The sequence below is a fragment of the Neoarius graeffei genome, chromosome 1 (genome assembly GCF_027579695.1).
Source record: "Neoarius graeffei isolate fNeoGra1 chromosome 1, fNeoGra1.pri, whole genome shotgun sequence".
NCBI lineage: Eukaryota > Metazoa > Chordata > Actinopteri > Siluriformes > Ariidae > Neoarius > Neoarius graeffei.
In genome coordinates this window covers 71,765,836-71,793,281 of record NC_083569.1, presented here as the reverse complement: position 1 = coordinate 71,793,281, position 27,446 = coordinate 71,765,836, and the positions used below count along the sequence as shown (strand labels likewise).

The following is a 27,446-nucleotide window of genomic DNA, read 5'->3' as shown; positions in this document are numbered from 1 at the left end:
TTGCATGTTCTCCCCGTGTCTGCGTGGGTTTCCTTTGGGTGCTCCGGTTTCCACCACAGTCCAAAGACATGCAGGTTAGGATAATTGGTGGCTCTAAATTGACTGTAGCTGTGAATTGTTGTTTGTCTCTATGTCAACCACGGGCGATTGCTCTAAGACAACGAGGGAGGCTCAGCCTCCTCTAAAAATGACGAACATCGTGTAGGATGAATTGCGCTAGGCTTATGTTATAGCCGACCTTATAACATTGCTATTTCAGATCCAGAATCATAGAAATATATGTGCTCAACCCAACTACAGTGCGAAATCATTCCGTTATAACTTTCCCCAGTTCGCCTAATGTGTGCGTGAGTTTCTCCCCCTCGTGACAGCGCGATGCAGCCCAGCCTCAGTGGACTTCAATGGCATTTGGGAGCTATGCGCTTTTCAATATCAAAATGCAAGACGATTATTGGACAAATACTGTGAAAACGCCCGCCCACGGACTCCCAGCCTCAATGGACTTCAATGGCATTTGGGAGCTCTGCGCTTTTCAATATCAAAATGCAAGACGGTTACTGGACAAATACTGTGAAAACGCCTGCCCCACGGACTCCCAGCCTCACAGTGGGAGGGACATGGCAAAGCTTTCCGCGAGGAGACTGGTGATTGGTGAAAGCGGCCAGATATTTTCTTTGATTGACAGCTCATTTCAAATATAGACAGGCAGCGGTGAATCTCAGTTCAGATTCGCAAGTGCTGTGGTGTATTGTAAGAGATCAGCTTACATTTCGATTTCATTCATTACATGCGGTTTCTACCAGCTTTTTTAGTTTGTATATATTTTCATTGTAAATAAAGTGTAAATATAGTGTTGTCAAGTTTGCTATCTTAGTTCCAGAAATGTCGTTTATTTGAGTGACTGAACTTGAACTTGAGGGGGCTAGTCAGCTAGCAAGAAAGCTGCGCACGGATGCCAAGCATTGCTGATTTAATTTTGGCGAAGCCATTTGCCAGTCTTCCTTTCGAGGAAAAAATTAAAATTAAAGAGCAGGGTAGACCAATGCCTCAAATTGACTTGGTGAAAAAGGTAGGGAATAATAAATTGTTCCTTTCAGCTCTCCTGGTACGAGAAAGTGAATTGGCTAACAGCAAGTGACCCACATCAACAACAGTAAATAGGCTACTTTAGTAATATGTCATGGATGGACCAAAAATATAGAATCTATTTAAAATGTTTATGCTGAGTATATTATATTGGAATATATATTTCTCTGGATATGAATTAAACACAGCTACAATTTTGAAAACATTTTTAAACAAAAACACAGCCGAGAACATTTCACACTACAGACCTGGATTAAAAGTGAAGGGTTATCAAAATTGTCAATAAAACATTTCTCAGTCAAAATAAGTAAAATATAGGGAAAGTGTCATTGAATGAAATGTGTGGCACCCAGCTCTATGTTTGGCTCCCCAAGGTCAGTGCTTGTGCCTATTCCAGAACACTCTGCTGTTACTGCTGAGGTTCCTGACAAAGAGCTGCTTTCAATAATGATCAATTTTTAAACAACATGCCACAATTTTAAAATATAAAACGTTAAAATATAACCCCCCCAACACCACCATCATGTATATTGGACAGTAGGCTAATGGGCCAAAAGAACCTGTTATTTCACAGTTTGTGACCCTGCCAACAATCAGCCAGATCAGAGGCAAGAGTATGGGCAAAATTGATGTGTTTTTTCTTTTTTTCTTTTAAAATCTGGAAATATCGTAACTGACCAGCCTCCCCTGTTTGAGAGCCTCCCTCGTTGTCTTAGAGCAATCGCCCATGATTCACACCTACGGTCAATTTAGAACCACCAGTTAACCTAACCTGCATGTCTTTGGACTGTGGGGGAAACCGGAGCACCCGGAGGAAACCCACGCAGACACGGGGAGAACATGCAAACTCCACACAGAAAGGCCCCTGTTGGCCACTGGGCTCAAACCCAGAACTTTCTTGCTGTGAGGCGATGGTGCTAAGCACTACAACACTATGCCGCCCAAAATCAGAAATTCAGTATCTCAAATTATTAGAATACTTCCTAAGATCAGTCAAAATGACTTACAATACAGAAATATCCAACTTCTAAAAATGTTCATTTATACACTCAATAGTTGGTTGGGGCTTCTTTACCATGAATCACTGCATCAATGCATGAAGGTGATCAGCCTGTGGCACTGCTAAGATGTTATTGAAGCCCAAGTTGCTTTGATAGCAACCTTCAGCTCATATGTATTTACATCTCCATAAAGCTTGTCAGCAGACGGAAGCATGAAGTGCTCTAAAATCTCCTGGTAGACGGCTGCATTGACTTTGGACTTGGTAAAACACAGTGGACCAACACCAACAGACAACATGGCACCCCAAATCATCACAGACTGTGGAAACTTCACACTGGACTTCAAACACCTTGGATTCTGTACCTCTCCATTCTTTCTCCAGACTCTAGAACCTTGATTTCCAAATGAAATGCAAAATTTACTTTCATCTGAAAAAAGGACTTTGGACCACTGGGTAACAGTCGAGTTCTTTCTCTCCTTAGCCAGGTAAGACACTTCTGACGTTGTCTCTGGTTCAGGAGTGGGTCGATATTAGGAATGCAACAGTTGTAGCCCCTTTCCTGAAGACGTCTGTGCGTGGTGGCTCTTGATGCACTGACACCAGCCTTAGTCCGCTCCTTGTGAAGCTCTCCCAAGTTCTTGAATCAACTTTTCTTGACAATACTCTCACGGCTGTGGTCATCCCTTTTGCTTGTTCACCTTTTCCAGCCAGCCTTTTCAGCAGTGACCTTCTGTGGTTGTGGAGGGTGTCAATGATCTGCTTCTGGACAACTGTAGACCAAGAGATATGCAGTATTGACAGTAGTGCTTAAAAGTTTGTGAACCCTTTAGAATTTTGTATATTTCTGCATAAATATGACCTAAAACATCATCAGATTTTCACACAAGTCCTAAAAGTAGATAAAGAGAACCCAGTTAAACAAATGAGACAAAGATATTATACTTGGTCATTTATTTATTGAGGAAAATGATCCAATATTGCATATCTGTGAGTGGCAAAAGTATGTGAACCTTTGCTTTCAGTATCTGGTGTGACCCCCTTGTGCAGCAATAACTGCAACTAAACGTTTCCGGTAACTGTTGATCAGTCCTGCACACCGGCTTGGAGGAATTTTAGCCCATTCCTCCATACAGAACAGCTTCAACTCTGGGACATTGGTGGGTTTCCTCACATGAACTGCTCGCTTCAGGTCCTTCCACAACATTTCGATTGGTTTAAGGTCAGGATTTGGCCATTCCAAAACATTAACTTTATTTTTCTTTAACCATTCTTTGGTAGAACGACTTGTGTGCTTAGGGTCGTTGTCTTGCTGCATGACCCACCTTCTCTTGAGATTCGGTTCATGGACAGATGTCCTGACATTTTCCTTTAGAATTTGCTGGTATAATTCAGAATTCATTGTTCCATCAATGATGGCAAGCCGTCCTGGCCCAGATGCAGCAAAACAGGCCCAAACTATGATACTACCACCACCATGTTTCACAGATGGGATAAGGTTCTTATGCTGGAATGCAGTGTTTTCTTTTGTCCAAACATAATGCTTCTCATTTAAACCAAAAAGTTCTATTTTGGTCTCATCCATCCACAAAACATTTTTCCAATAGCCTTCTGGCTTGTCCACGTAATCTTCAGCAAACTGCAGACGAGCAGCAATGTTCTTTTTGGAGAGCAGTGGCTTTCTCCTTGCGACCCTGCCATGCACACCATTGTTGTTCAGTGTTCTCCTGATGGTGGACTCATGAATACAGTGCTGCTTGAAAGTTTGTGAACCCTTTAGAATTTTCTATATTTTTGCATAAATAGGACCTAAAACATCATCAGATTTTCACACAAGTCCTAAAAGTAGATAAAGAGAACGCAATTAAACAAATGAGACAAAAAATATTATACTCGGTCATTTATTTATTGAGGAAAATGATCCAATATTACATATCTGTGAGTGGCAAAAGTATGTGAACCTTTGCTTTCAGTATCTGGTGTGACCCCCTTGTGCAGCAATAACTGCAACTAAACATTTCCGGTAACTGTTGATCAGTCCTGCACACCGGCTTGGAGGAATTTTAGCTCATTCCTCCATACAGAACAGCTTCAAGTCTAGGATGTTGGTGGGTTTCCTCACATGAACTGCTCACTTCAGATCCTTCCACAACATTTCGATTGGATTAAGGTCAGAACTTTGACTTGGCCATTCCAAAACATTAACTTTATTCTTCTTTAACCATTCTTTAGTAGAATGACTTGTGTGCTTAGGGTCATTGTCTTGCTGCATGACCCACCTTCTCTTGAGATTCAGTTCATGGACAGATGTCCTGACATTTTCCTTTAGAATTCGCTGGTATAATTCAGAATTTATTGTTCCATCAATGATGGCAAGCTATCCTGGCCCAGATGCAGCAAAACAGGCCCAAACCATGATACTACCACCACCAGCAATGTTCTTTTTGGAGAGCAGTGGCTTTCTCCTTGCAACCCTGCCATGCACTCCATTGTTGTTCAGTGTTCTCCTGATGGTGGACTCATGAACATTAACATTAGCCAATGTGAGAGAGGCCTTCAGTTGCTTAGAAGTTACCCTGGGGTCCTTTGTGACCTCGCCGTCTATTACACGTCTTGCTCTTGGAGTGATCTTTGTTGGTCAACCACTCCTGTGGAAGGTAACAATGGTCTTGAATTTCCTCCATTTGTACACAATCTGTCTGACTGTGGATTGGTGGAGTCCAAACTCTTTAGAGATGTTTTTTTCACCTTTTCCAGCCTGATGAGCATCAGCAATGCTTTTTCTGAGGTCCTCAGAAATCTCCTGTGTTCATGCCATGATACACTTCCACAAACGTATTGTGAAGCTCAGACTTTGATAGATCCCTGTTCTTTAAATCAAACAGGGTGCCCACTCACACCTGATTGTCATACCATTGATTGAAAACACCTGACTCTAATTTCACCTTCAAATTAACTGCTAATCCTAGAGGTTCACATACTTTTGCCACTCACAGGTATGTAATATTGGATCATTTTCCTCAATAAATAAATGACCAAGTATAATATTTTTGTCTCATTTGTTTAACTGGGTTCTCTTTATCTACTTTTAGGGCTTGTGTGAAAATCTGATGATGTTTTAGATCATATTTATGCAGAAATATAGAAAATTCTAAAGGGTTCACAAACTTTCAAGCACCACTGTATACTGTTTTACTCAAACTTGAACTGAAATATTCTAATGTTTTGAGATTTTTTTTTTGTTGCACTGTAGGCCATAATTATCAAAATTAAAAAAGAAAAATGCTTGAGACATTTTAGTTTATGCGTAATGAGTCTAGAATATATTAAAATTTCACTTTCTTTAATAACTGATGGAAAACATTGAACATTTTTATGATATTCTAATTGTTTGAGATCCACTAGTATATGTTTGTATGTATGAAATGCCAGCTAAATTTGACCATATTCAAGATATTTTCACTTCCTAAGATGTCTTTTTTTCAGTGTACAAATAGTGTATAGGATCATACTTGACTTTCTATTTAAATATGGGCTCGTTAAATATCAGGTCGTGATAGGTGTGTATATCAGCCTGTGTGTGTTTTGTATCGGCTGTGGCACAGGGTGGCCTTTATTAAGAGAGGAGTGGGCATGCAGACCAATTAACATTTGAGTCACTTCTTGTCATTAGCAAGTCTTTGTAAAAAGGACCTCATGCAGAGACCAAGACACATGAATGTGCTTTGCACTTAATCACAAGTGACACACTTCTGGCCTTAACAGAGCTTTACGTCAGTAGACTCCTTTACTTGGCAGCCAGTGTCATTGGCACAGGCTTCTTGGGGGGGGTTTCTGAATACTTCTGTTTGTCAGTAACGTGGTAGAACCACTTCAGACACCAGGTTAAGGTAGATGTGTTTGAAAGTTGTATTTTGTCAAGGTGTTTTTTGACGAGCTGTTAGGAAGGCAACATTTCCCTGTGACCTTATCACAGTTTTTCCCTACTGAGATATCCCTCACACACCCCGACTTTCATCTTGACACACAACCACACACACTTCCACCTACCCCTCCCACAAACAAACACAGAGCCTACACCTCTATAGCATATTCATATCTACATCAACGTAACTGCCATCCTTTTGCGCCTTTCACTTTCTAGACCAATAGCACATCTCCAGACACCCACCTCTCTCCGATTTGTATATAATCTACTTCATACTGCATTTTGACCACTGTGATCAGCTCTCAGTGGACCAAGCGAGGTAATAGGCCTGGGTTTCTGGGATGAATACTAGGATGTGTTCTCCAATGCAGGTAGTGGTCTTGGCTCTGTCCCTTATTGTGCTAGTGAGTAAGGTCAGTACAGCTCCCAGGACTGACTTACTGGCTCATCCGCTCCAAAACGAGGCAGATGGGAAGAAGGTAAGAATAATTTGTGATTTTACTTTTATCTTTATTTGTAATGCAGATTTATTTTGTTACGTCAATCTTCAGTTTTTTAGACCTATAGAAACTTTTTCCTTCATATGCAAATTTTAATGAGTAAATACTTAACATGAATAATTGGATTTTCCTCCAATTTCTAGTATAGTTAAGAAATTACACCAGACCAAAATTATACTGTATAATAAATTATAGGAGTTATTTTTATATTAGGTCATGTTTTGCTGTTTGCTCCCTTACACTCCTCAGGATAATGTTTCTTATCCTGTGCATAGGACCTTTCCCGCATGCTTCTACTGAAGCTCCTTTCTGAGCTGGAGATCCCAGACGAGAATGACCCTCTTTCTGATGATGACTTGGAGCTGAACCGCATCCTACGCCGTCTTCCCTTAACCTCACGCGAGCGGAAAGCTGGCTGCAGGAACTTCTTCTGGAAGACGTTCACCTCCTGTTAGCCACACCATTGCATAAAATGGTTGCATGGTGGCTTCATTTTTTAAAGGATTTTATGTTTTAGCTTATGTTGCTATTTAACCCTCATGCTTGCTGGAGTCCAATTTCCATAGAACTGGATCTGGGCCAACTCACTATAGAAGTGTGTATGTTTTTGAGTTTGGTTGTTTTAACCAAGCATAGTAACATTAATAGACAAACAGTGGCTGTGGCTATCTGACCTGTACTAAGACTAATTTCATGGTTGTATAAAAAGATCGTCTTAGGATGGTATAACAACTCAATGGTATAAATCCTAAATATGGAGTCCACATAACTGAAAAAATAAACGCTGGTTCTTTTCAGACACATGTGAATGAAATAGTTTTATATATCTGCAATAGTCATAACTAAATACTACTAAGTGATAGGTTACACACATGGTTGATAAACAAAAATCACTTGCTGTGCTGATGGATGGGTTTATGAAATGAAGTTTCTTAATTATGCATTAATGAATGTTGGTTTCATAATTAATGAGTCATAAAAAGGTGGTGAAATTCTGTTGCATGAAGAGCACTTGCTCAGTGGTAGCAGTGATAAAACATTTAAGATTAAACATTTAGCTGGCACTGCTGCGTGGCAGGAACAGGAAAAAAACATGCAGAGGGATGAGAATATTCACATCACACAGGCAAGTTACTGGATCAGTCAGAACCCCAAAATTAAAAGTACAACCGAGGAATAAGTAAAAATAGAAATTAAAAGGTACATTACAAACAACATATTTTGGATTGTTTAAAAACAGATTTAAGATTTTTAAATAAAATTTAGTTCAGTAAATGATGCCAAACTCAAACACTTTTTCAATTTGAAATTCAATAAATAAAGAAAAGATCAACTGACGTTTTGTGCTCTTACTTGTTGGGGTGAATAATGACACTAAGAATAATTAACGTGAAGACTAAAGTTCATGAACACAATCAGTAGGTATCCAAGTCAGATATTCAAATCATTACAGTTTCTGATGGTGAAACTTGCAAGTCAATTGAATCAAAAATCAATTTATTTATTTTAACCAGCAGAAAGGACAAATGAAAGGCTCAACTAATAATGAGGGCATTTTCATAAAAAATAAAAAAAAGACCACCCACAGATGGCAACAACCTGCAATATGTGTTTTGAATAAAATATCCCCAGCAACTGAGATGGAACAAAAAAAAAAAATTTATTTACCTGGTTGCAGTTCCTACATTGGTTATTCAGCGAGCAAGGTGCTCTTTGTTTTAGTTGCTTTTAAAAACACAACTACACCCATTAGGAATACGTTTTCTTCAGAATGCAATTTGAAACCATGTCTGCCATGAGGGCTGCAAGCAACAACTTTATTTTAAGGACTTTATTTTAAGGAGGCACTGAACTGCAGACCACCAGTCTCATTTTTGTTTCTTTTTATATCATAGCATTTAGCTGACTACACACTTCACCTGCAAATCATTTTCACTACATCTCTAAATCCCTTTATAGGCAACTTTACTACTAAGGTACTATTTCATATACACATCAATCTGCACAATACAGTAGGGCTGTCCTTTCACAAAGCTCAACATTCTGAATCTTACAAAAAAAAAAAAATACCGTTCCTTCATTTAATTGTGTTTTAACACTGCGGCATTATGTTAATCTAAGGTGGTTAAGGTAAGGTTCTGGTATTTAAAAAATAAAAAACCTGATCACAGATCAGCAAAATGTATCCTGCCATGGAGCTAATTGTGGCATAAACACAAAAAGATAGCATTTAGTCTTAGGTATTAAACAGAATAGTGAGAGCCTTCAACAACTGATCAGTTCTAGTATTAATCTAGTTCTAATTCACTGATGTGTCTAACATTTCCTGTAGAGAATATATGAAATTAGTCTTAAGAGTGTTATGCACAGAGGCGAAATTAAATTAGTGTCACGTGACCCTGCTGTTTGTGGAATACGGGACCAATAAATATAGATCTTAACTAGAGGATGTGAACAATAGACATTTTTAGTGAAATTCAATTTATTACTGTCATGATTTGTTGGGTTATTTTAATTTTGATTGTTTAATGTAAATCAAATAATTCCGATGGCTACATTACAGATTCTCAGTGACAGTAAGTTATAGCTATAAAGTAGAAGAAGGAAAAAAAAAAAAAAACTGATCATGCCCTTTCACCGAGAAATCAGCATCTTGTATGAATAACCACACATGTATGCATGCACACACAGGCTATTCACAATGAATACTTATTACCCCTATAAACTAATCATCTTGCTCATTAAAGTTAAGAATATTACTTGCCCTCTTAAAGTGGCCTATGCAAAAGACTTCATTCTTATTTTGTGGCTCCTGTCAAATATAAACCCTGAGTATAATTCAGCTATAATGTATGTAAATTTAATTAATTGCCTAGTTGCCTGCTAATATAAAGGGGGGGGGGGGTTAAAAGGATAGTTTAAACCTACTGTGAACACTTCTTTGAATATCCCTCAAAAGGTACAAAATAAAAAGGAAAAAGAAAAAAAAACCCGAAGCAGTGAAAGAGAACAGAAAGTTGTTGTTAGCAATCAGTGGAGATTTTGGCAGAGAGATCCTGGATTCGTCGGGCACTGCAACTCTTGCAGAAAATGTGACCGTCCAGAGGGTAGCAGCCTCGACCCTCTCCTTCAGACGAGAGGAGCAAACCACACTCCTGAAACACAATCAAACCCTCTGATGACTTACTGATATAATTCCTTAATAGCTTGATTTGCCCAATTTAGAAAGCAACTGAACATATTAACTTCAACAGAGTGCGTTTACCTCACAAACGTAGCAGTTGACATGGAAGCTGCGATCCAGAGCCACAATTCTCACCGTCTCCTCTTGACCTGGCTCAGGCATTATGGGGTCTCCACATACAGAGCATCTGGGGGCAAACTTCCTGTTCACACAGAAAACACACACTGTTTAAAATTGTGTTTGCTATAATTTAGACTGAACTAGATATGGACCCTTTTCACGTGACGTCACGACAAACGTGGCCGCCATTTTGGACATGTACTACCAGTAGTCTACCACAGCCAACAATGAGGAACGACGGCGAAGCATCGAAAGGAATATAGCCATCAAAGAAAGTTTTTACTTTCAGCAAGACTTCCATCATGCCATTATATTGTTGTGCACCTGGATGTAGTAACCATCAACACACAAGGCAAGATTTATCATTTTATCGGATCCTGACAGGTGCTGACCGACAGAGAAGATGGATGGTCTCTAAAATATTGGCAAAATGATGTTTATTGACATAGCAATCGTGTGTAACGGGAAGCATTTGCATATCCGAAGTGTTGTGTTTACGTCAAAGATAAAATAAACCGATATGACAACGACTGCTGCTGCCAGGTTGGGGACACAAACTAGTAGAAAGGAAGTGTGCCAACAGTGCCAACACACTTCCTTTGTGGTCGATTCTGCTTTAAGGTAAGATGCATTTAATTATTCGTCTGCTGTGGGTTTGGAATCGGTAGCCTGACCGATTCGTTCATGTTTGTGGTGCCATTTGTTTGTTGGCGCGTGTTGAAATGGAAGATTGGTTGTTGACATGATTTCCAGTGATGCTTTGGTGCTGCTGTGGATCAGATGTGTTGAGTAGCCTGACTGTTTTTTTTCTTGCGTGTGGTATCATTGTTGACGCGAGGTTGTTCTTTGAACATGCCAATGCGGACACGATTTCCCCTGATGAGTTATGACTTCAGACGCGATGCATGTGTGGAGTCCGTGTGATATGTGCGTAAGATAGGCTTCTCATATGTTTGGAGATCCGTGCTCTGAGACAAGCGCAAGCACCCACCCACCCCAAGGGAAAAAAAGGGACCCCCCGAAAATATCGGCATAGTTCAAACACTGGGTTGGAGAAAGTAATGGCAAATAGTGAGTGCACAAACCATAGAACTGTATCCGAAAGGGTCTGTGCCATAAACCGTTATTTCTTCATGTCCAAAATGGCGGTCGCGTTTACGAAGGTCACGTGAGTGAAAAGGGTCCATAGCATGCTTTTCCATCACATCTAGGTTATGGTGGATTTTTTTTATGTCTTACACAAGATGTTTTTGATTACAAGTTAAAAAGATACACAGATGGTCCCACAGAAGCACAACTTCCCCAACATGCAAAACGTATGCGAATATACTTGGTTTGACAGAAAGGCTAACACATTTTGAAAATTAAATCAAGTATATCTAGAATGCTCCTAAAATGTAAGACGACATCAACACCTGTGGAAGTCTTCGATGCAGTGAATCTGTGAAGTGGCATCCACGGTGAAGGGAACACCGTCGAGGCAGCAGCCACAGACTACGCAGGTGAAGCAGCGTGGGTGATACGCTTTCCCCATTGCCCGCAAGATCCGATCCAGGATTGGTTTCGAACACTTTGAGCAGCGCTCCAATGTGCTCTGAGAGAAATTGGAGAAACAAAAGCCAAATCGAGACAGTTACCAGTAAGAAGATGGGCAATGGAGAAACTCAATTTCAGATAAGGAATCACAAGACGGAGTAAAATCTTGAGAAGAGAAAATGAGACAGTGATGTTGGTGAAACACTATGACAGAGGGGTGTCGGTGTAATACCATTTCCATCACAAACAAGGCATTAAGATGTCTAGGAGAATGATGGAGGGGAGTAGGGGCAGAGGGTCTGTGCATAAAAGCACAAACGAGAGAGGAAATAAAATGCAAAGACAAAAGAAGAAAGAAATCTGAAGTTATTTTTTTTTAAATAACACCCAAAAAAAGCTAAGACTCACAATGTAACAGCTCTCACAGTAACTCTTTTTGTCCAGTGCATAGAAAGGCTTGCCTCGGAGTTGGGCATGGCAGGTTATACATGTGAAACACTCCACATGGAACACCTGCTCCATAGCAATACAGCCACTCCCATCACCAAGCACGTTGTCTCCACACCTAGCACACCGCCCTGAGACAGGCAGAATAAATGGTACAAAAAGGTATCAGTATGATCCTGTCAAGTTTATAAAATTAACAATAGACTCATTGTTTTTAAGGGCATGAATAAGCCGCCATACCAAAGTATTCCTCCGTGGGGGGATGATTCATGTCATACACCAACTTCTTAGTGAGACGATCCAACTCTTCCTCTGGTCTTGGCACTGTTCCCTGGTGTTACAACAACGACAAGTGCGTTTTCATATATAAGAAATATTAAACTGGGTTCCTATTCACAAAACCAAAATATCACTAAGAGTTAGCTTAAGTGCCACTAAATATCTCCTTGATAAATATATCCTTTAAAACCTGTTTATGGAACTGCCAACAGGAACTTTTGCCAAATAATTCATCTAATTCCTTATTAAAAGCAAATAAGTGACTAGCTTATGTGGCAGAAGTCTGCATGGTGGACTCCAATATGTCACCACATTTTATATTTTCATATAAAAAAGTGAAAATATTTCATATAGCGCATTCGGTCATCACGTCAAAACCAAAACGCTTACCATTTGTAAAGCATACAGCTATAGGGAAAAAAAACCTGAATCTTTTACACAGCTTTATAAGGCTAAATATCAGTACACACACTGTATGGCCAAAAGTTTGTGGACGCCTGACCATCACACCTATCTGTTGTTCTTCCCCAAACTGTTACCGTAAATTGTGTAGAACACCACAATTGTATGTCTTTGTATGCTATAGCATTACAATTTCCCCTCACTGGACCGAAGGGGGCCAAACCTGTTCCAGCATGACAATGCCCCTGTGCATAAAGCGAACTCTATGAACACATGGTTTGCTAAGTGTGGCGTGAAAGAAAGTTAGTGTCCTGCACAGAGCCCTGACTTCAACTCCACTGAAAACTTTTGGGATGAACTGGAATGCCGACTGCACCCCAGGTCTCCTCACGCAACATCACTGCCTGACCTCGCTAATGCTCTTGTAGCTTAATAGGGAAAATCCCCACAGCCATGCTCCAAAATCTAGTGGAAAGCCTTCCCATAAGAGTGGAGGTAAAAGAACAGCAAAGCGGGACTAAATCTAGAATGGGATTTTCAAAAAGCACATATTAATGTGACGTTCAGGTGTCCACAAAGATTAGAGCTAAGAAGTCTTGTGAAGTCTTTCATCTTCACTACAAAATTCTTACCTTACTAGCCTGATAGCTGTGCTCTTGCCCTTTCTTTCCTGGTGGTCCCTGTACCCTGCTTGGCACCTGAACACCACCGGAGCCTGCCTTATACACTGCTGGATCACCATGGGCCTGCTGGGCTGGAGGTGGGGGTGGTGGATACCAACCCTGTCCCTGCCCTGGGACTTCGGAGTAATGTGGGCGGTCCTGTGGGGCAGGGCAAGTAGCATGCTGGCGAGGAGGGGGCGGGGTGTAGGCCTGTTCTGCCTGTCTCCCGCTCTGGGAATAAGTGACCGGCTGGGCGGTTTTGACCTGCACGGTGAAGCGTGGCCCGCTCGGGGTGGAGGCAGTGGTGTAGGAGGCTGGCACTGGTTGGGGATAAGGTTTGTGGGCGGACGATGATGGGGATGGATAGGCGTATTCAGGCTTTGGGGTGGACGCATAAGGTGGAGAAGGATGGTACTGGCTTTGAGGATGAGGAGGGTAACCCATGGAGGGTCTTGTCTGAGAAGGAGCACCGGTCTGGTTGGACGGTTTGTAGCGCTCGCTGTGGAGATGCTTGTTATAAGGCACATTGTCGTATAGCTGTGTGAATTGAAAGTGAATACATTTTACATTCACTCTGAAATAGACTGCCTTTCATACATTTCATTTATTTGCATTCACAAACACACAAATAAAATGCAACCACAACATGGCAAATAATTCATTACAATGCACGCATTACAAAATATGATTTACAGCACAGTTGCATCTATCTACATCCTAAAAAAATTATTTCGTTATCTATACTGTTATAATCAAAGTCAGCACGGTCTGGACACCCTTGTTTTTTTTTTTTTTTTAATCTGCTTTTTAAAAAAAGTCTATTGCAAAGTGTTAATTTCTAAAACAAAGATAAGATAAGGCAGAGGAACGAGCATACCTGTGTGCTTGTGTTCTGGGGATGGCTGTCCATGTCAGCCAGCATGCATGTGAGAGAATCTATCTCTGCATCGATATTAGAGAGGTGTTTATCAGGCCCACGTGTCTGAAAATAATATGAAGTGACAAAACATATTTATTCATAATGCCCTGATTTACCTACAGTTCATGTGCTACGCAAAGTATATTTTCAAATGTGTTTCCAGACCCTGACTTCAGCAACACAGAAAATAAAGAGATCTCTCTGTAATGTGTAACACATAGCTATTAATTTTGTTTTATATCTTTAGAAATAAATTGGACAAAAAAAAGTCCATTACATTTATAAATCACTTGAGATGACAGTGATTTCTAAAGCTTGGAAAATGTGTAGAAGACTCATAATGCACACATTCCACTATGCTATCAGCAACAGTGATACGCTGCCATTACAAAAATAATGACAATGGTGTCTTTCTTCAGAAACAGACACGCATACAGAAAATCGTAATTTGTGACTGGTTTGGACTCACATGATGATCATAGCTGGTCATGTGTGTGCTCCAGAAGAGGTGGTCATCTTTGGGTCCATGCCCTGGGGGATAATAATGCTCTCCTTTTGGAGAAAGTGGGTGATAGGATGATGGCCCTGAATAGCCATCTTGGTGCTGGTGATGCATGCTTCCACCTAAATAACCACATATACACAGCAATATTTAAAAAAAAAAAAAAATTATATATCATCTCTAGCCGCTTTATCCTTCTACAGGGTCGCAGGCAAGCTGGAGCCTATCCCAGCTGACTACGGGCGAAAGGCGGGGTACACCCTGGACAAGTCACCAGGTCATCACAGGGCTGACACAGACAACCATTCACACTCACACCTACGGTCAATTTAGAGTCACCAGTTAACCTAACCTGCATGCCTTTGGACTGTGGGGGAAACCGGAGCACCCGGAGGAAACCCACGCGAACACGGGGAGAACATGCAAACTCCACACAGAAAGGCCCTCGCCGGCCCCGGGGCTCGAACCCAGGACCTTCTTGCTGTGAGGCGACAGCGCTAACCACTACACCACCGTGTCGCCTATATATATATATATATATATATATATATATATATATATATATATATATATATTTTTTTTTTTTCCCCCCCACAAACAGTCCTTTCAGACAAGGCAATGTCTTCCAACCACATATTAAAAATGTCCTATTTGATTCTTCATTTAAACTCTCAACAAATTAATTGTTTTTTTTACAGATAGAAAAATAGAAACCAGTAACATCCATAATATCTATTATCAGTACATTAGAGTCAAGTTAAACAATCCTGCCCCCCCTTAGAGATGCACAAAAATGTATGTTATTCAAAAAAACAACAGACAAATGATACATAGCCACCAAATAGGTCAAGAAATAGAAAATAAAAGCCAAAGACTTCTTGAGCTTCTGCTGGCCTGTAAACAAAACAAGGATAAAAGAGACACTATATGGGATTGTCAACACAAAATGAGTCCAGTTGATCAAAAAAGTAAAACTCGTTTTATTGCATATTGTAAATCTACCGTTAATTAAAGCCGCTAGCGACCTTGACGGGCCCTCGCACGCGTTGTTCTGCAACCCAGGACATTCCGCCACCCAACAAAAGTGTCACATGTCATATATTCATCAAATGTTCAAAGGTGATGTGCATGTTGCAAATGTCATGACTGCTTGACAGATGAGAGATATACAGACAAAGACTAAGTGTGTGTGTGCTCGTTTCCGTGGTGTGAAAATGTACATTTATATATGTACAAAACTATACGTGTTTCCTCTTCATCTCTATCTCACGCTGTAATTTTAAGTCATCTTAGCTTTCCTGTGTCTGCAGTGTGTGTGTGTATATACATGCATAGTTTTCATATGTCTGCAACAAAATGCACAATGATGGCAGTTCACTATTATTGTGTGTGTGTCTGTCAGAGGGAGAGACAGAAAGTGTGTGTTAGAGTGTGCTCATAGATGTTGCGTGTGCATGTGAGTGCATACTTGAGAGTTTGTGTGTATGCATAAATATGCATATGACTGAGTGTGTGTGCGCACAGAATTGTATATGTCACCCATTCTCGTGAGTATTCATGTGTGTGTATATGATTGCAATTGTGTGTGTGTGTGTGCGCGCGCTACATGTATATGAGTGTGAGTGTGTTGGTGGCGCTATGTCAGGCATGTCATGGATCAATCCATCAAAGCATTGAAAATTTTTGGCATATTTCCTGCTTGGCCAGATGGTGATACTGTGCCAAGCATGTGATTTAGACGTGTCAATATAATCAGAATCATGATATCCAATATTTTGTAAAGTTTCAGATCAATCCATCAATGAATTGAACATTTTTCCCCATTTCCTGCTTGACCAGATGGTGGCGCTGTGCTAGGCATCTGAATTACACATGTGAATATCACAATCATAATACACAATATTTTGTAAAGTGTCAGATTAATCAGTTAAGGCATTGCCAATTTCTGGCACATTTCCTGCTTGGCCAGGTGGTGGCGCTATAACAGGCAGGCCCATTGGGCGTCAGGTTATCATAATACCTATTGAAGTAAGAAGTGTCCGACCATAGTCAATGCACTGTGGCTTTCTGACACATTTCCTGTTTATGTGGCAAGATATTAAAATCATAAGGCCATTTCAACATATTACAAGATATTAAATTGCGAAGGGATTTTTGATATCAGCAACATTTTGGCATCACGTATAACAAATTTCACATGAATCTCATGAACCGTCTAGGAGGAGCACGTTAAAATTCATCATGTGTCAAAACACACATATTCAAAACCCTATTCTTTCCTTGGCCAGTTGGTGGCGCTATACCAGACAGGCATATTGGGCATCTAGATGTCATAATAATCCCATTCTCTAATAACCTGAAAGGTTTCAGCCAAATCATTAAATGTATTATGACTTCATGACACATATGCTGTTCATGTGGCGAGTATTAAAATTCAGAATATTGCCATTACAACATATCAAAAATCCCTTCCCAGTTCAACATCAGCAATATCTTGGCATCATGTTTGCCAAGTTTGGCATGAATCTGATGAACCGTCTAGGAGTAGTACGTTAAAAATGACCATGTGTCCAAACGCATATAAGCCCAATTACCTCACTTCCTGTTGGGCATGGCTAATGCAATGTATATACGAAAGTTGTTCGTCTTGGGACGAACTACACACGTACCGAATTTGGTATGCGTAGCTGAAACTATATGACAATCCAAGGACTCCATGGCATTAGGGGGCGCTATGAAGTCCCTGGGCCACACGTCTGTGGCTGAGAAGCGGTTACAATGACTGATGTGTGTATCAAATTTCATGAGTTTTCGTGCATGGGAAATGCCTCAAAAAAAGTCAAGCGCGACAGAAAAATAAGAATAATCCTTCAAAAAACAATAGGGTCTTTGCACCGAACGGTGCTCGGGCCCTAATTATCCTTAAAATAATGGGTCACTTGTGAAATTTGGTGCAGCCAATCTAGAGAAATTAGTGAAAATGTGTAAGGTATCGTCCTCTTAACAGAAAACTAAGATTGGAGAAATTCAGCTGTAAACTTTGTGATGTTTAAATAGATATTAATACAGAGCACACATTTAAGTGACCTACAAAGTCATATTTATAGGTTGTTTTACAGTAAAATAGTGATGCATACGCTATAGATTAAGGAAAGTATTTATGGCAAAATTAGAAAAACGATACGTGGGTCATTTTTGGACACACGCTTGTTTCAAATTGCTATACCTCAGAACAAACTTTCACTTTGGGGTGACACGCTCCATATATTTGTGTGTCAAAACTGGGCTTGTCCATGTACTGGATTGTTTTCCACTTCACCTTGTGTTACTGGCAGAGCCTTTAAGCCAAACAGGTTTTATTCGTCACCATTTCCAAGATTAGCATCAGTTTGAACTTGCCTGTCAGTTCTTTAGAATTTCCAGAGAACATGTTTGTTCTCTAAACAAATGGGAAGATATTTCACTATGGACATCCTCACCAGCCAGTCAGATTGTTTATTTGCATCACTACTAAAGACCTTTTAGCTTCGAGCTACACAGTCACACATTTTATGTACAGCTAGTCAACATGTCCACGTTAAGAGAACAGAGATTAAGAGTCACAAATTTGTAGCTGAACAAACTTTACATAGCCACTTTAATGCAAGTCAAGTAAAACAGAAATTAATTAAATTCAAGTGTTGTACAGGCAGAGAGGTATGAGAGTTGGATTTGGTTACAGATTTCCTGGTCTATTCCAAGTCATGGAGGAAGGGAGGGGGAGGGAGAGAGAGAGAGAGAGAGAGAGAGAGAGAAGGACTGACCAATTATCACTGACCCAACAAGGCACTTTCAGGTTAGGAGGTATAGTGTAATATATTTACCAGCTGGGAAGTCCGTATTGTGAAATACCGTGACCGAGGTCTTGAAAATACTGACCGAGGCCTTTGGGCCGAGGTCAGTATTTTCATGGCCGAGGTCATGATATGGACCGACCTTAAAGGAACAGTCCACCGTACTTCCATAATGAAATATGCTCTTATCTGAATTGAGACGAGCTGCTCCGTACCTATCCGAGCTTTGCGCGACCTCCCAGTCAGTCAGACGCAGTCAGACGCGCTGTCACTCCTGTTAGCAATGTAGCTAGGCTCAGCATGGCCAACAGTATTTTTTGGGGCTGTAGTTAGATGAGACCAAACTCTTCTGCGTTTTTCCTGTTTACATAGGTTTATATGACCAGTGATATGAAACAAGTTCAGTTACACAAATTGAAACGTAGCGATTTTCTATGCTATGGAAAGTCCGCACTATAATGACAGGCGTACTAACACCTTCTGCGCGCTTCGGCAGCGCATTGATACGGAGCTCAGATATCAATGCGCTGTCGAAGCGCGCAGAAGGTGTTAGTACGCCTGTCATTATAGTGCGGACTTTCCATAGCATAGAAAATCGCTACGTTTCAATTTGTGTAACTGAACTTGTTTCATATCACTGGTCATATAAACCTATGTAAACAGGAAAAACGCGGAAGAGTTTGGTCTCATCTAACTACAGCCCCAAAAAATACCATTGGCCATGCTGAGCCTAGCTACATTGCTAACAGGAGTGACAGCGCGTCTGACTGACTGGGAGGTCGCGCAAAGCTCGGATAGGTACGGAGCAGCTCGTCTCAATTCAGATAAGAGCATATTTCATTATGGAAATACGGTGGACTGTTCCTTTAAGCTGGTAAATAATATATTTATTTTTTTCTTTACCAAATTCTAACAGAAAATGAGAGCGCCCGAAAAGGAAACCATATTTAGAACAAACCTGATTCAGATAGCGCTGGATACTTCTCTGAAAAGACGTGAGCGAGGACGGCTCGTACACCTCGCCGTTTTTCTTTGTTGTGGACGTGAAAAAGTTGCAGAGCAACATATTTAGTTCTTCGCCAGGTATGTCTTCCACCTTTTGACCTTCATTTAGGTTTCGACAGAACTTCCTAAAGACAATGAGGTCGTCTTTTTTGTTGTATTTTCTGCCCTTTGCTCCTCAATAAACTGCTGGATTTGCTCGCCATTAGCAGCAGTTACAGGTTTTCGGCTTTCTCCTGAAATGTTTTCTTTTATTTTGTCTTCCTCAGGGTAGTAAAACTTGCTTTCGCTGTGAACACTGTCGTTATCACAATCCATGCTGTAAAATTAATGCTATTCTACTGAGAAATGCGAAAATGTTAACAAAAATTGCTACCATGTTTGCTGTTGTTGTGAACGAGCAAGTTGCCAAAGGTCCGTATTGTAGGATTCCAGACCACTCGTGAGCCAATCAGAGTGCATGATTTGATGGAAACCGGACCGCGAAAAAAATAAATTCTCTTATTATTATTTTAAAGGTTAAAGCCTTGTAATGTATGATGTCCATACAAAGATCTATTCCATTTATCACCAGATATTTTAATTTCAGTCCATCTTGTAGATCTAAACCACATGCACGACTTAATGTGTACATACAGCAAGCACTTTTTAAAAAGTACGAGACTTTCCTTTCTCACCTGAGGGTCCAGTGGCTATGTATCTTGACGGTACACCATTTCCACCTGCTGCTCCATTTTGGTCATACACACCATATTTGGCTCTCTGGTCAGGTGGACCTTTTTTGGGTGGTCTGTAGAAAGCAGGTCCAGAGTGTGACATCTGTGCTGCAGGTCTCTCAGGGCTACTCAGAGTTCTCGGAGGCAGCCACGTAGGACCAGACATAACGGGCTTCCACTGGCACAGAAAAAAAAAAATTTGTTGCTGTTGTTAAGAAGGACGAAAATAACCGTGTGAATATGTTTGTTAAAGTTTAAGATAAACTAACTCAACATTAAAAAAAATAATTTAAAAAAATCCATATCTGGTTTATGCAAGTGTGTTAAAGATTTGGGTAAATGGTACAATGCATAGAGAGTGAGAGTTGTTTAAGAAGCTTGCTCAGCCATAAATAGATTGATAGCTGGAATATAGAGTAAATAATGACACCATCAGTGTCTCATTCACTCAGTCATTGTTTAGATTTTAACTGTAATCAAACATCAACCAATTAGTAATTATGCAATTGTACACCACAAACGGAAGCCTGGTGAGGTTTGCACAGCCTATGTACATAAACAGCTTCCAGTTTCTCCTTGGCAAACCATCGTTGCTACAACCAACCTCTGGTTAAAAAGCAGGAAAAGGGAACTATTCTCAAACAAGAGGGGAATTCCAGGGGTGCTCCAGCAAACAGCCGACTACACACAACTCCCACAGGTGCAAAGTTCCTCTTGATCCCCCAATGGCACAATAGCCATTGTCCTGAATTTTAGATGTGACCCTTTGTGTACAAACCTCTTCATCAAAATAAGATCGGAAACCTTGTGCAATTATGTTTTTGTCGATCCATCTGGACTAGTACAATAATATCCACTTCACAATGGTGAGCAAAACTTGGAAATACTGGAGGCTAGGTACAAAGCTGCCTGCAGTGGTGATGGTGAGGGTCAGGGGTGTAGCTAGGATTTTTCGGGGGGGTCACACACTGCCTGGCAGCCTGAGTACATTATGTAACAAAAAAAAATAACCACCATTGCTAGTTATAGGTAGCTTAGAAACCTGCTCTTCCATTATTGCCGTTTCTTCCACGTTTTCTTGTTGTGTTCTAGAAACGGCGCTAAAACTTAGCTTCGAAGCCACAAAATGCAACTTTGATAGAAAAAATAATTGTTTACCTCTCTTCACATCGAAAGAAGGAGGAAAGTTTTGCTTGTTTTGACATGGCGAATTATTAACACAAGGAAATATTTGTAATTCGCAACTAAAAAGACTGCAGCTACACTGGCAGCTTGACCATGCTTTCCAGTGCGATCGTGTTTCACTTGTGCAGAACTGGGTTTTCGCGGCCAAACCACAGGAAGTCTGTACAAGGTTATAGAAACCCTAATGAGGCTGAGGTGGCAATCTAGTTTAAAAAAAATTTTTTTTTTGAAAAATTACACTGGGCACTTTTCTAATATTCTTATGCAGGGGCATAGCTGGGGGGGGGGGGGGGGGGGGGGGGGTGTCCTGGGTGCCCGTGACCCCTCCCCCCCCCCTTTGTCAGATCATACATTTTTTCAATAGCCGCATAAGAATATTAGTGTGCCGTTTCTAGAACACATCAAGAAAACGTGGAAGAAACAGCAATAATGGAAGAGCCGGTTTCTAAGCTACCTAAAACTAGCAATGGTAATTTATTTTTTGTTACATAATGTACTCAGGCTGCCAGTCAGTGTGTGACCCCCCCCCTTGAAAAATCCTAGCTATGCCCCTGCACACTGAATATAGATATCACCTGTTGCATGCAGTTCTATCAGAAGCTGAAATGTGATACAGATATGTTGCAAGTTTAGGCCATGTTCGCCCAATAACCCTCAGGAGCGTAGCTGGGGGGGTCCTGGGGTGCCCGTGACCCCCCCCCTTGTCAGACAATACATTTTTTCAATAGCCGCATAAGAATATTAGAAAAGTGCCCACTGCAATTTTTCTAACATTTAAAAAAAAAAAAAAAAACTAGATTGTCACCGCAGTCTCATTAGGGTTTCTATAACCTTGTATGGACTTCCTGTGGTTTGGCCGCGAAAACCGAGTTCTGCGCAAGCACAACATGATCGCACTAGAAAGCATGGTCAAGCTGCCAGTGTAGCTGCAGTCTTTTTACTCGTAATTCGCGACTATTTCCTCTTGTGTTAATAATTCTCCATGTCAAAGCAAGCAAAACTTTCCTCCTTCTTTCGACGTGAAGAGAGGTAAGCAATTTCTCATCTCATTATCTCTAGCCGCTTTATCCTTCTACAGGGTCACAGGCAAGCTGGAGCCTATCCCAGCTGACTACGGGCGAAAGGCGGGGTACACCCTGGACAAGTCGCCAGGTCATCACAGGGCTGACACATAGACACAGACAACCATTCACACTCACATTCACACCTACGGTCAATTTAGAGTCACCAGTTAACCTAACCTGCATGTCTTTGGACTGTGGGGGAAACCGGAGCACCCGGAGGAAACCCACGCGGACACGGGGAGAACATGCAAACTCCACACAGAAAGGCCCTCGCCGGCCACGGGGCTCGAACCCAGACCTTCTTGCTGTGAGGCGACAGTGCTAACCACTACACCACCATGCCGCCCCGGTAAGCAATTTATTATATATATTTTTTCCCATCAAAGTTGCATTTTGTGGCTTTGAAGCTAAGTTTTAGGCCAAGTTTACATTAGACCGTATCTGTCTCGTTTTCTTCCCGGATGCACTGTCCATTTACATTAAAACGCCTGGAAACGGGAATCCGCCAGCGTCCACGTATTCAATCCAGATCGTGTCTGGTCCGGTGCTGTGTAAACATTGAGAATACGCGGATACGCTGTGCTGAGCTCTAGCTGGCATCGTCATTGGACAACGTCACTGTGACATCCACCTTCCTGATTCGCTGGCGTTGGTCATGTGACGCGACTGCTGAAAAACGGCGCGGACTTCCGCCTTGTATCACCTTTCATTAAAAAGAGTATAAAAGTATGAAAATACTGCAAATACTGATGCAAATACTGCCCATTGTGTAGTTATGATTGTCTTTAGGCTTGCCATCCTTCCACTTGCAAGTGGTAAGTGACGCGCATACCCGATATGCACTGAGAGCACACACACAGCGGCTCAGTCCCGAATTACTGCTCGTGCACTTCACTCACGCGCTCTGTGAGCTGCGCAGGGCCGGAGTGCGCACCCTCCAGAGGGCACTCGCTGTTCAGGGCAGAGTGATTTGGAGCGCAGAATGCCTGCGGAGCCGAGCGTATCCGTGTATTGGCGTTGCTGTGTGCATGTTAATTGTTTTAAAAACGTTAATCTGATGATCCGCTGATACGGTCTAATGTAAAACCCACCTTAGTGTGCCGTTTCTAGAACACAAACATCAAGAAAACGTGGAAGAAACGGCAATAATGGAAGAGCCGGTTTCTAAGCTACCTAAAACTAGCAATGGTAATTTATTTTTTGTTACATAATGTACTCAGGCTGCCAGTCAGTATGACCCCCCCTTTGAAAAATCCAAGCTACACCCCTGTTATACGGCTATTGAAAAAACTGTATGGTTCGACAAGGGGAGGGGTGTCACAGGCACCCCAAGACTCCCCCCACCTCCACCCCAGCCACGCCCCTGAGGGTTATTGGGCAAACATGGCCTAAACTTGCAACATATCTGTATCACATTTCAGCTTCTGATAGAACTGCATGCAACAGGTGATATCTATATTCAGTGTGTATGGTCCTAGCAGGTTTATAAACTAGTTTGAGATCATTTAAACACCACAACTAATCGATTAATCTTTGCTTTCACTATACAGGCCTAGGAGATGTAACCGAGCTGTGTAGAGACACCACACCGGCTCGGTTAGTATCTGAAGCCGGTTAGGTGCAAACTCAATCCCGAGGACTGCTGGCCATCATCCACACACAAACACCGAGGTTTCTGCACAATGCTTTCCTGAGAGAAGAAGATCAATTACCTGCAAACACGCGCCGAAACAACATGTTGCATTCACCGGTAATGAATGTATCCAAGTCGCCGCAACACTCCAACCCTGAGTGGGAGGAGGAGGAGGAGGAAGGGACTCGAACCGCTTTCAACTCTGTCTGACCAGCGATCAAATCAACTTGTCGCCATGGAGCGATCAAAGCAACCCGGATTCTATCAGTGCTGAGGTTATTGTGTTGAAAACCGGAACAATCAATGCAGCATTATTATTATTATTATTATTATTATTATTATTATTATTATTAGTGTCCCTCCTCCTCAGAATGCTGGCTGTTCTCCACCACGTCTACAGCCGGAATGGCTCGAGTCCCATCTGGGAAATGAAGCTTGTTTCAGCTTGTTCCCCATGACATGCAGGGTGAGGAGTTCTGCACTGTTGCGACACACTTTTTTTTTTTTTTTTTTGCTCAACAACATGGAAGGCAAAATACAAGACTTCCCAGTCTTACATCCTGTACATTACTTTAAAAAAAACAACAACAACAACAACAACACTAATGCTAGAAGCAGGTATTCTCTGTTAAAAGATACACCATCTAGGCTGTTTGCATGAGCATGCTAACAGTAGCCTAAACCCACCATAATAAACATCAAACACTTCCATCAAACACCCTCACTGAGGCAGAAACAACAGGAAAATAGCCTACGTTACTTCGCCATGCATTCGACGTGTTGCCTAGGAAAAGTTGACGAGTTTTTCTGTTTCAACACCGATTTCATCCCAGTGAGACACTTTCCCGTGGATCCGGGGCCCGTGGCGACATTCTAAACCTGTGACGTCAGCTCGGTGAGGGGCGCACGTGCTGCACCGTGCACTCAGTGTCCCATATTGGAGTGACAGATGGCGCCCATCCTCATCCACAGAAATAACAACCGGACACCAAAGGCGAAATAAATCCTTATTTGGCACAGAGGTGGTTTGATCTCTCTCTCTCTCTCTCTCTCTCTATATATATATATATATATAATAATATAGAAAGCTTCAAAAGACAACTTAAAACTTTTAAATTAAAATGTTTGACTTTTTTACCAGTCACACAATTGAGGGAACTTATATATATACACACTACCGTTCAAAAGTTTGGGGTCACCCAGACAATTTTGTGTTTTCCATGAAAAGCCACACTTTTATTTACCACCATAAGTTGTAAAATGGCGGCACGGTGGTGTAGTGGTTAGCGCTGTCACCTCACAGCAAGAAGGTCCTGGGTTCGAGCCCCGGGGCCGGCGAGGGCCTTTCTGTGTGGAGTTTGCATGTTCTCCCCGTGTCCGCGTGGGTTTCCTCCGGGTGCTCCAGTTTCCCCCAAAGACATGCAGGTTAACTTAACTGCTGACTCTAAATTGACCGTAGGTGTGAATGGTTGTCTGTGTGTCAGCCCTGTGATGACCTGGCGACTTGTCCAGGGTGTACCCCGCCTTTTGCCCGTAGTCAGCTGGGATAGGCTCCAGCTTGCCTGCGACCCTGTAGAAGGATAAAGCGGCTAGAGATAATGAGATGAGATGAGATGAGATGAGTTGTAAAATGAATAGAAAATATAGTCAAGCCATTTTTCTGGCCATTTTGAGCATTTAATCGACCCCACAAATGTGATGCTCCAGAAACTCAATCTGCTCAAAGGAAGGTCAGTTTTATAGCTTCTCTAAAGAGCTCAACTGTTTTCAGCTGTGCTAACATGATTGTACAAGGGTTTTCTAATCATCCATTAGCCTTCTGAGGCAATGAGCAAACACATTGTACCATTAGAACACTGGAGTGAGAGTTGCTGGAAATGGGCCTCTATACACCTATGGAGATATTGCACCAAAAGCCAGACATTTGCAGCTAGAATAGTCATTTACCACATTAGCAATGTATAGAGTGGATTTCTGATTAGTTTAAAGTGATCTTCATTGAAAAGAACAGTGCTTTTCTTTCAAAAATAAGGACATTTCAAAGTGACCCCAAACTTTTGAACGGTAGTATATATATATATATATATATATATATTAGTGCTGTCAAAGTTAACGCGATAATAACGCGTTAACGCGATCTCAATTTAACGCGATTAAAAAAATAGTGCCGTTAACGCAAATTCTAATTTGGCCCTGCAAGTCACCCGTAGTTCCTGTTGAGGCTTGTTGCGCGCTGCTTCAATAAGAGTACGTGTGAGTGATGGAGAAAGGCATAGACATATAAACATCCTCGTCGCCATATTGGATGGGGCAAAGTGGAGATTCTTCAACCGTCTCTGGTATAGCGTCTAGACAGTAGCCGATGATAAAGATGCCTCATTCATGTGCTGCGTTTAATTGTACCAACAGGTTTACCGTCCAAACAAGATCACATGGGATTACCTTTCACAGGTGAGACTGGAAAAATACTTTTCAATACTGTTCCTTCAGTCTTCAGTTTCCCAGCTCATCTCCACCGGGTAGGTATAGAGTTATAAGCAGTGAGAATTAGATAATACAGTGCCACACTATGATGAACGTTTTTGAACGTATGATGAATGTTATTTTTATGTTTTTTTTCTTCTTTTATGGTAAATACTTCTCTTCAAAAGAAACTAATGAAGAGTAAAATAAAACATTTTTTTTATTTTCACAGTGATATGCACTTTATTTTTCATCCCTTGGTTTTCTCATCTAATATGGAAGTTATGGATGTCAGTGGCTGTGACAAGACGTGTTATGCTCTGCAATAAAAAAAACAACAACATTGGTACAAAGCAAGCCCATTCACTTTTTTATGCTGATAAGAGAATTACAATGGTTTTTCATGTGACAAAAATGTGCGATTAAATTGTGATTAATCACGAGTTAACTATGACAGTCGCGACATTAATTGCGATTAAATATTTTAATCGCTTGACAGCACTAATATATATATATATATATATATATATATATATATATATATATATATATATAGTGGTGCTTGAAAGTTTGTGAACCCTTTAGAATTTTCTATATTTCTGCATAAATATGACCTAAAACATCATCAGATTTTCACACAAGTCCTAAAAGTAGATAAAGAGAACCCAGTTAAACAAATGAGACAAAAATATTATACTTGGTCATTTATTTTTTGAGGAAAATGATCCAATATTACATATCTGTGAGTGGCAAAAGTATGTGAACCTCTAGGATTAGCAGTTAATTTGAAGGTGAAATTAGAGTCAGGTGTTTTCAATCAATGGGATGACAATCAGGTGTGAGTGGGCACCCTGTTTTATTTAAAGAACAGGGATCTATCAAAGTCTGATCTTCACAACACATGTTTGTGGAAGTGTATCATGGCATGAACAAAGGAGATTTCTGAAGATCTCAGAAAAAGTGTTGTTGATGCTCATCAGGCTGG

The 27,446-nt window shown here is 41.0% G+C and overlaps 2 protein-coding genes and 1 long non-coding RNA gene across 4 annotated transcripts; 2 read left to right on the top strand and 1 right to left on the bottom strand.

Moving 5' to 3' along the window:
- Window positions 1-5,981: 5,981 nt before the first annotated feature.
- On the top strand, window positions 5,982-6,969 carry sst5 (somatostatin 5). Its single transcript, XM_060924677.1, has 2 exons — window positions 5,982-6,493; window positions 6,790-6,969. The coding sequence occupies exons 1-2, from the start codon at window positions 6,356-6,358 to the stop codon at window positions 6,967-6,969; spliced, it is 318 nt and encodes a 105-aa protein (XP_060780660.1). The 5' UTR covers window positions 5,982-6,355.
- A 1,025-nt stretch (window positions 6,970-7,994) lies between these two features.
- Window positions 7,995-24,865, bottom strand: trip6 (thyroid hormone receptor interactor 6). 2 transcript variants are annotated; one of them, XM_060919995.1, is made up of 10 exons: window positions 24,754-24,865; window positions 20,078-20,294; window positions 14,533-14,687; window positions 14,022-14,126; window positions 13,115-13,681; window positions 12,042-12,132; window positions 11,763-11,932; window positions 11,234-11,412; window positions 9,780-9,900; window positions 7,995-9,669 (listed from the first exon to the last, which is right to left on the bottom strand). In XM_060919995.1, the coding sequence occupies exons 2-10, from the start codon at window positions 20,280-20,282 to the stop codon at window positions 9,538-9,540; spliced, it is 1,725 nt and encodes a 574-aa protein (XP_060775978.1). In that variant the 5' UTR covers window positions 20,283-20,294; window positions 24,754-24,865; the 3' UTR covers window positions 7,995-9,537. The 2 variants fall into 2 exon arrangements, with proteins under 2 accessions (XP_060775978.1, XP_060775885.1); XM_060919902.1 differs by lacking the exon at window positions 24,754-24,865 and adding an exon at window positions 24,078-24,443.
- Window positions 23,732-26,836, top strand: LOC132885482 (uncharacterized). Its single transcript, XR_009654601.1, has 3 exons — window positions 23,732-23,811; window positions 23,916-25,020; window positions 26,408-26,836. It is a non-coding gene; the product is annotated as an uncharacterized LOC132885482 (long non-coding RNA).
- Window positions 26,837-27,446: the final 610 nt, after the last annotated feature.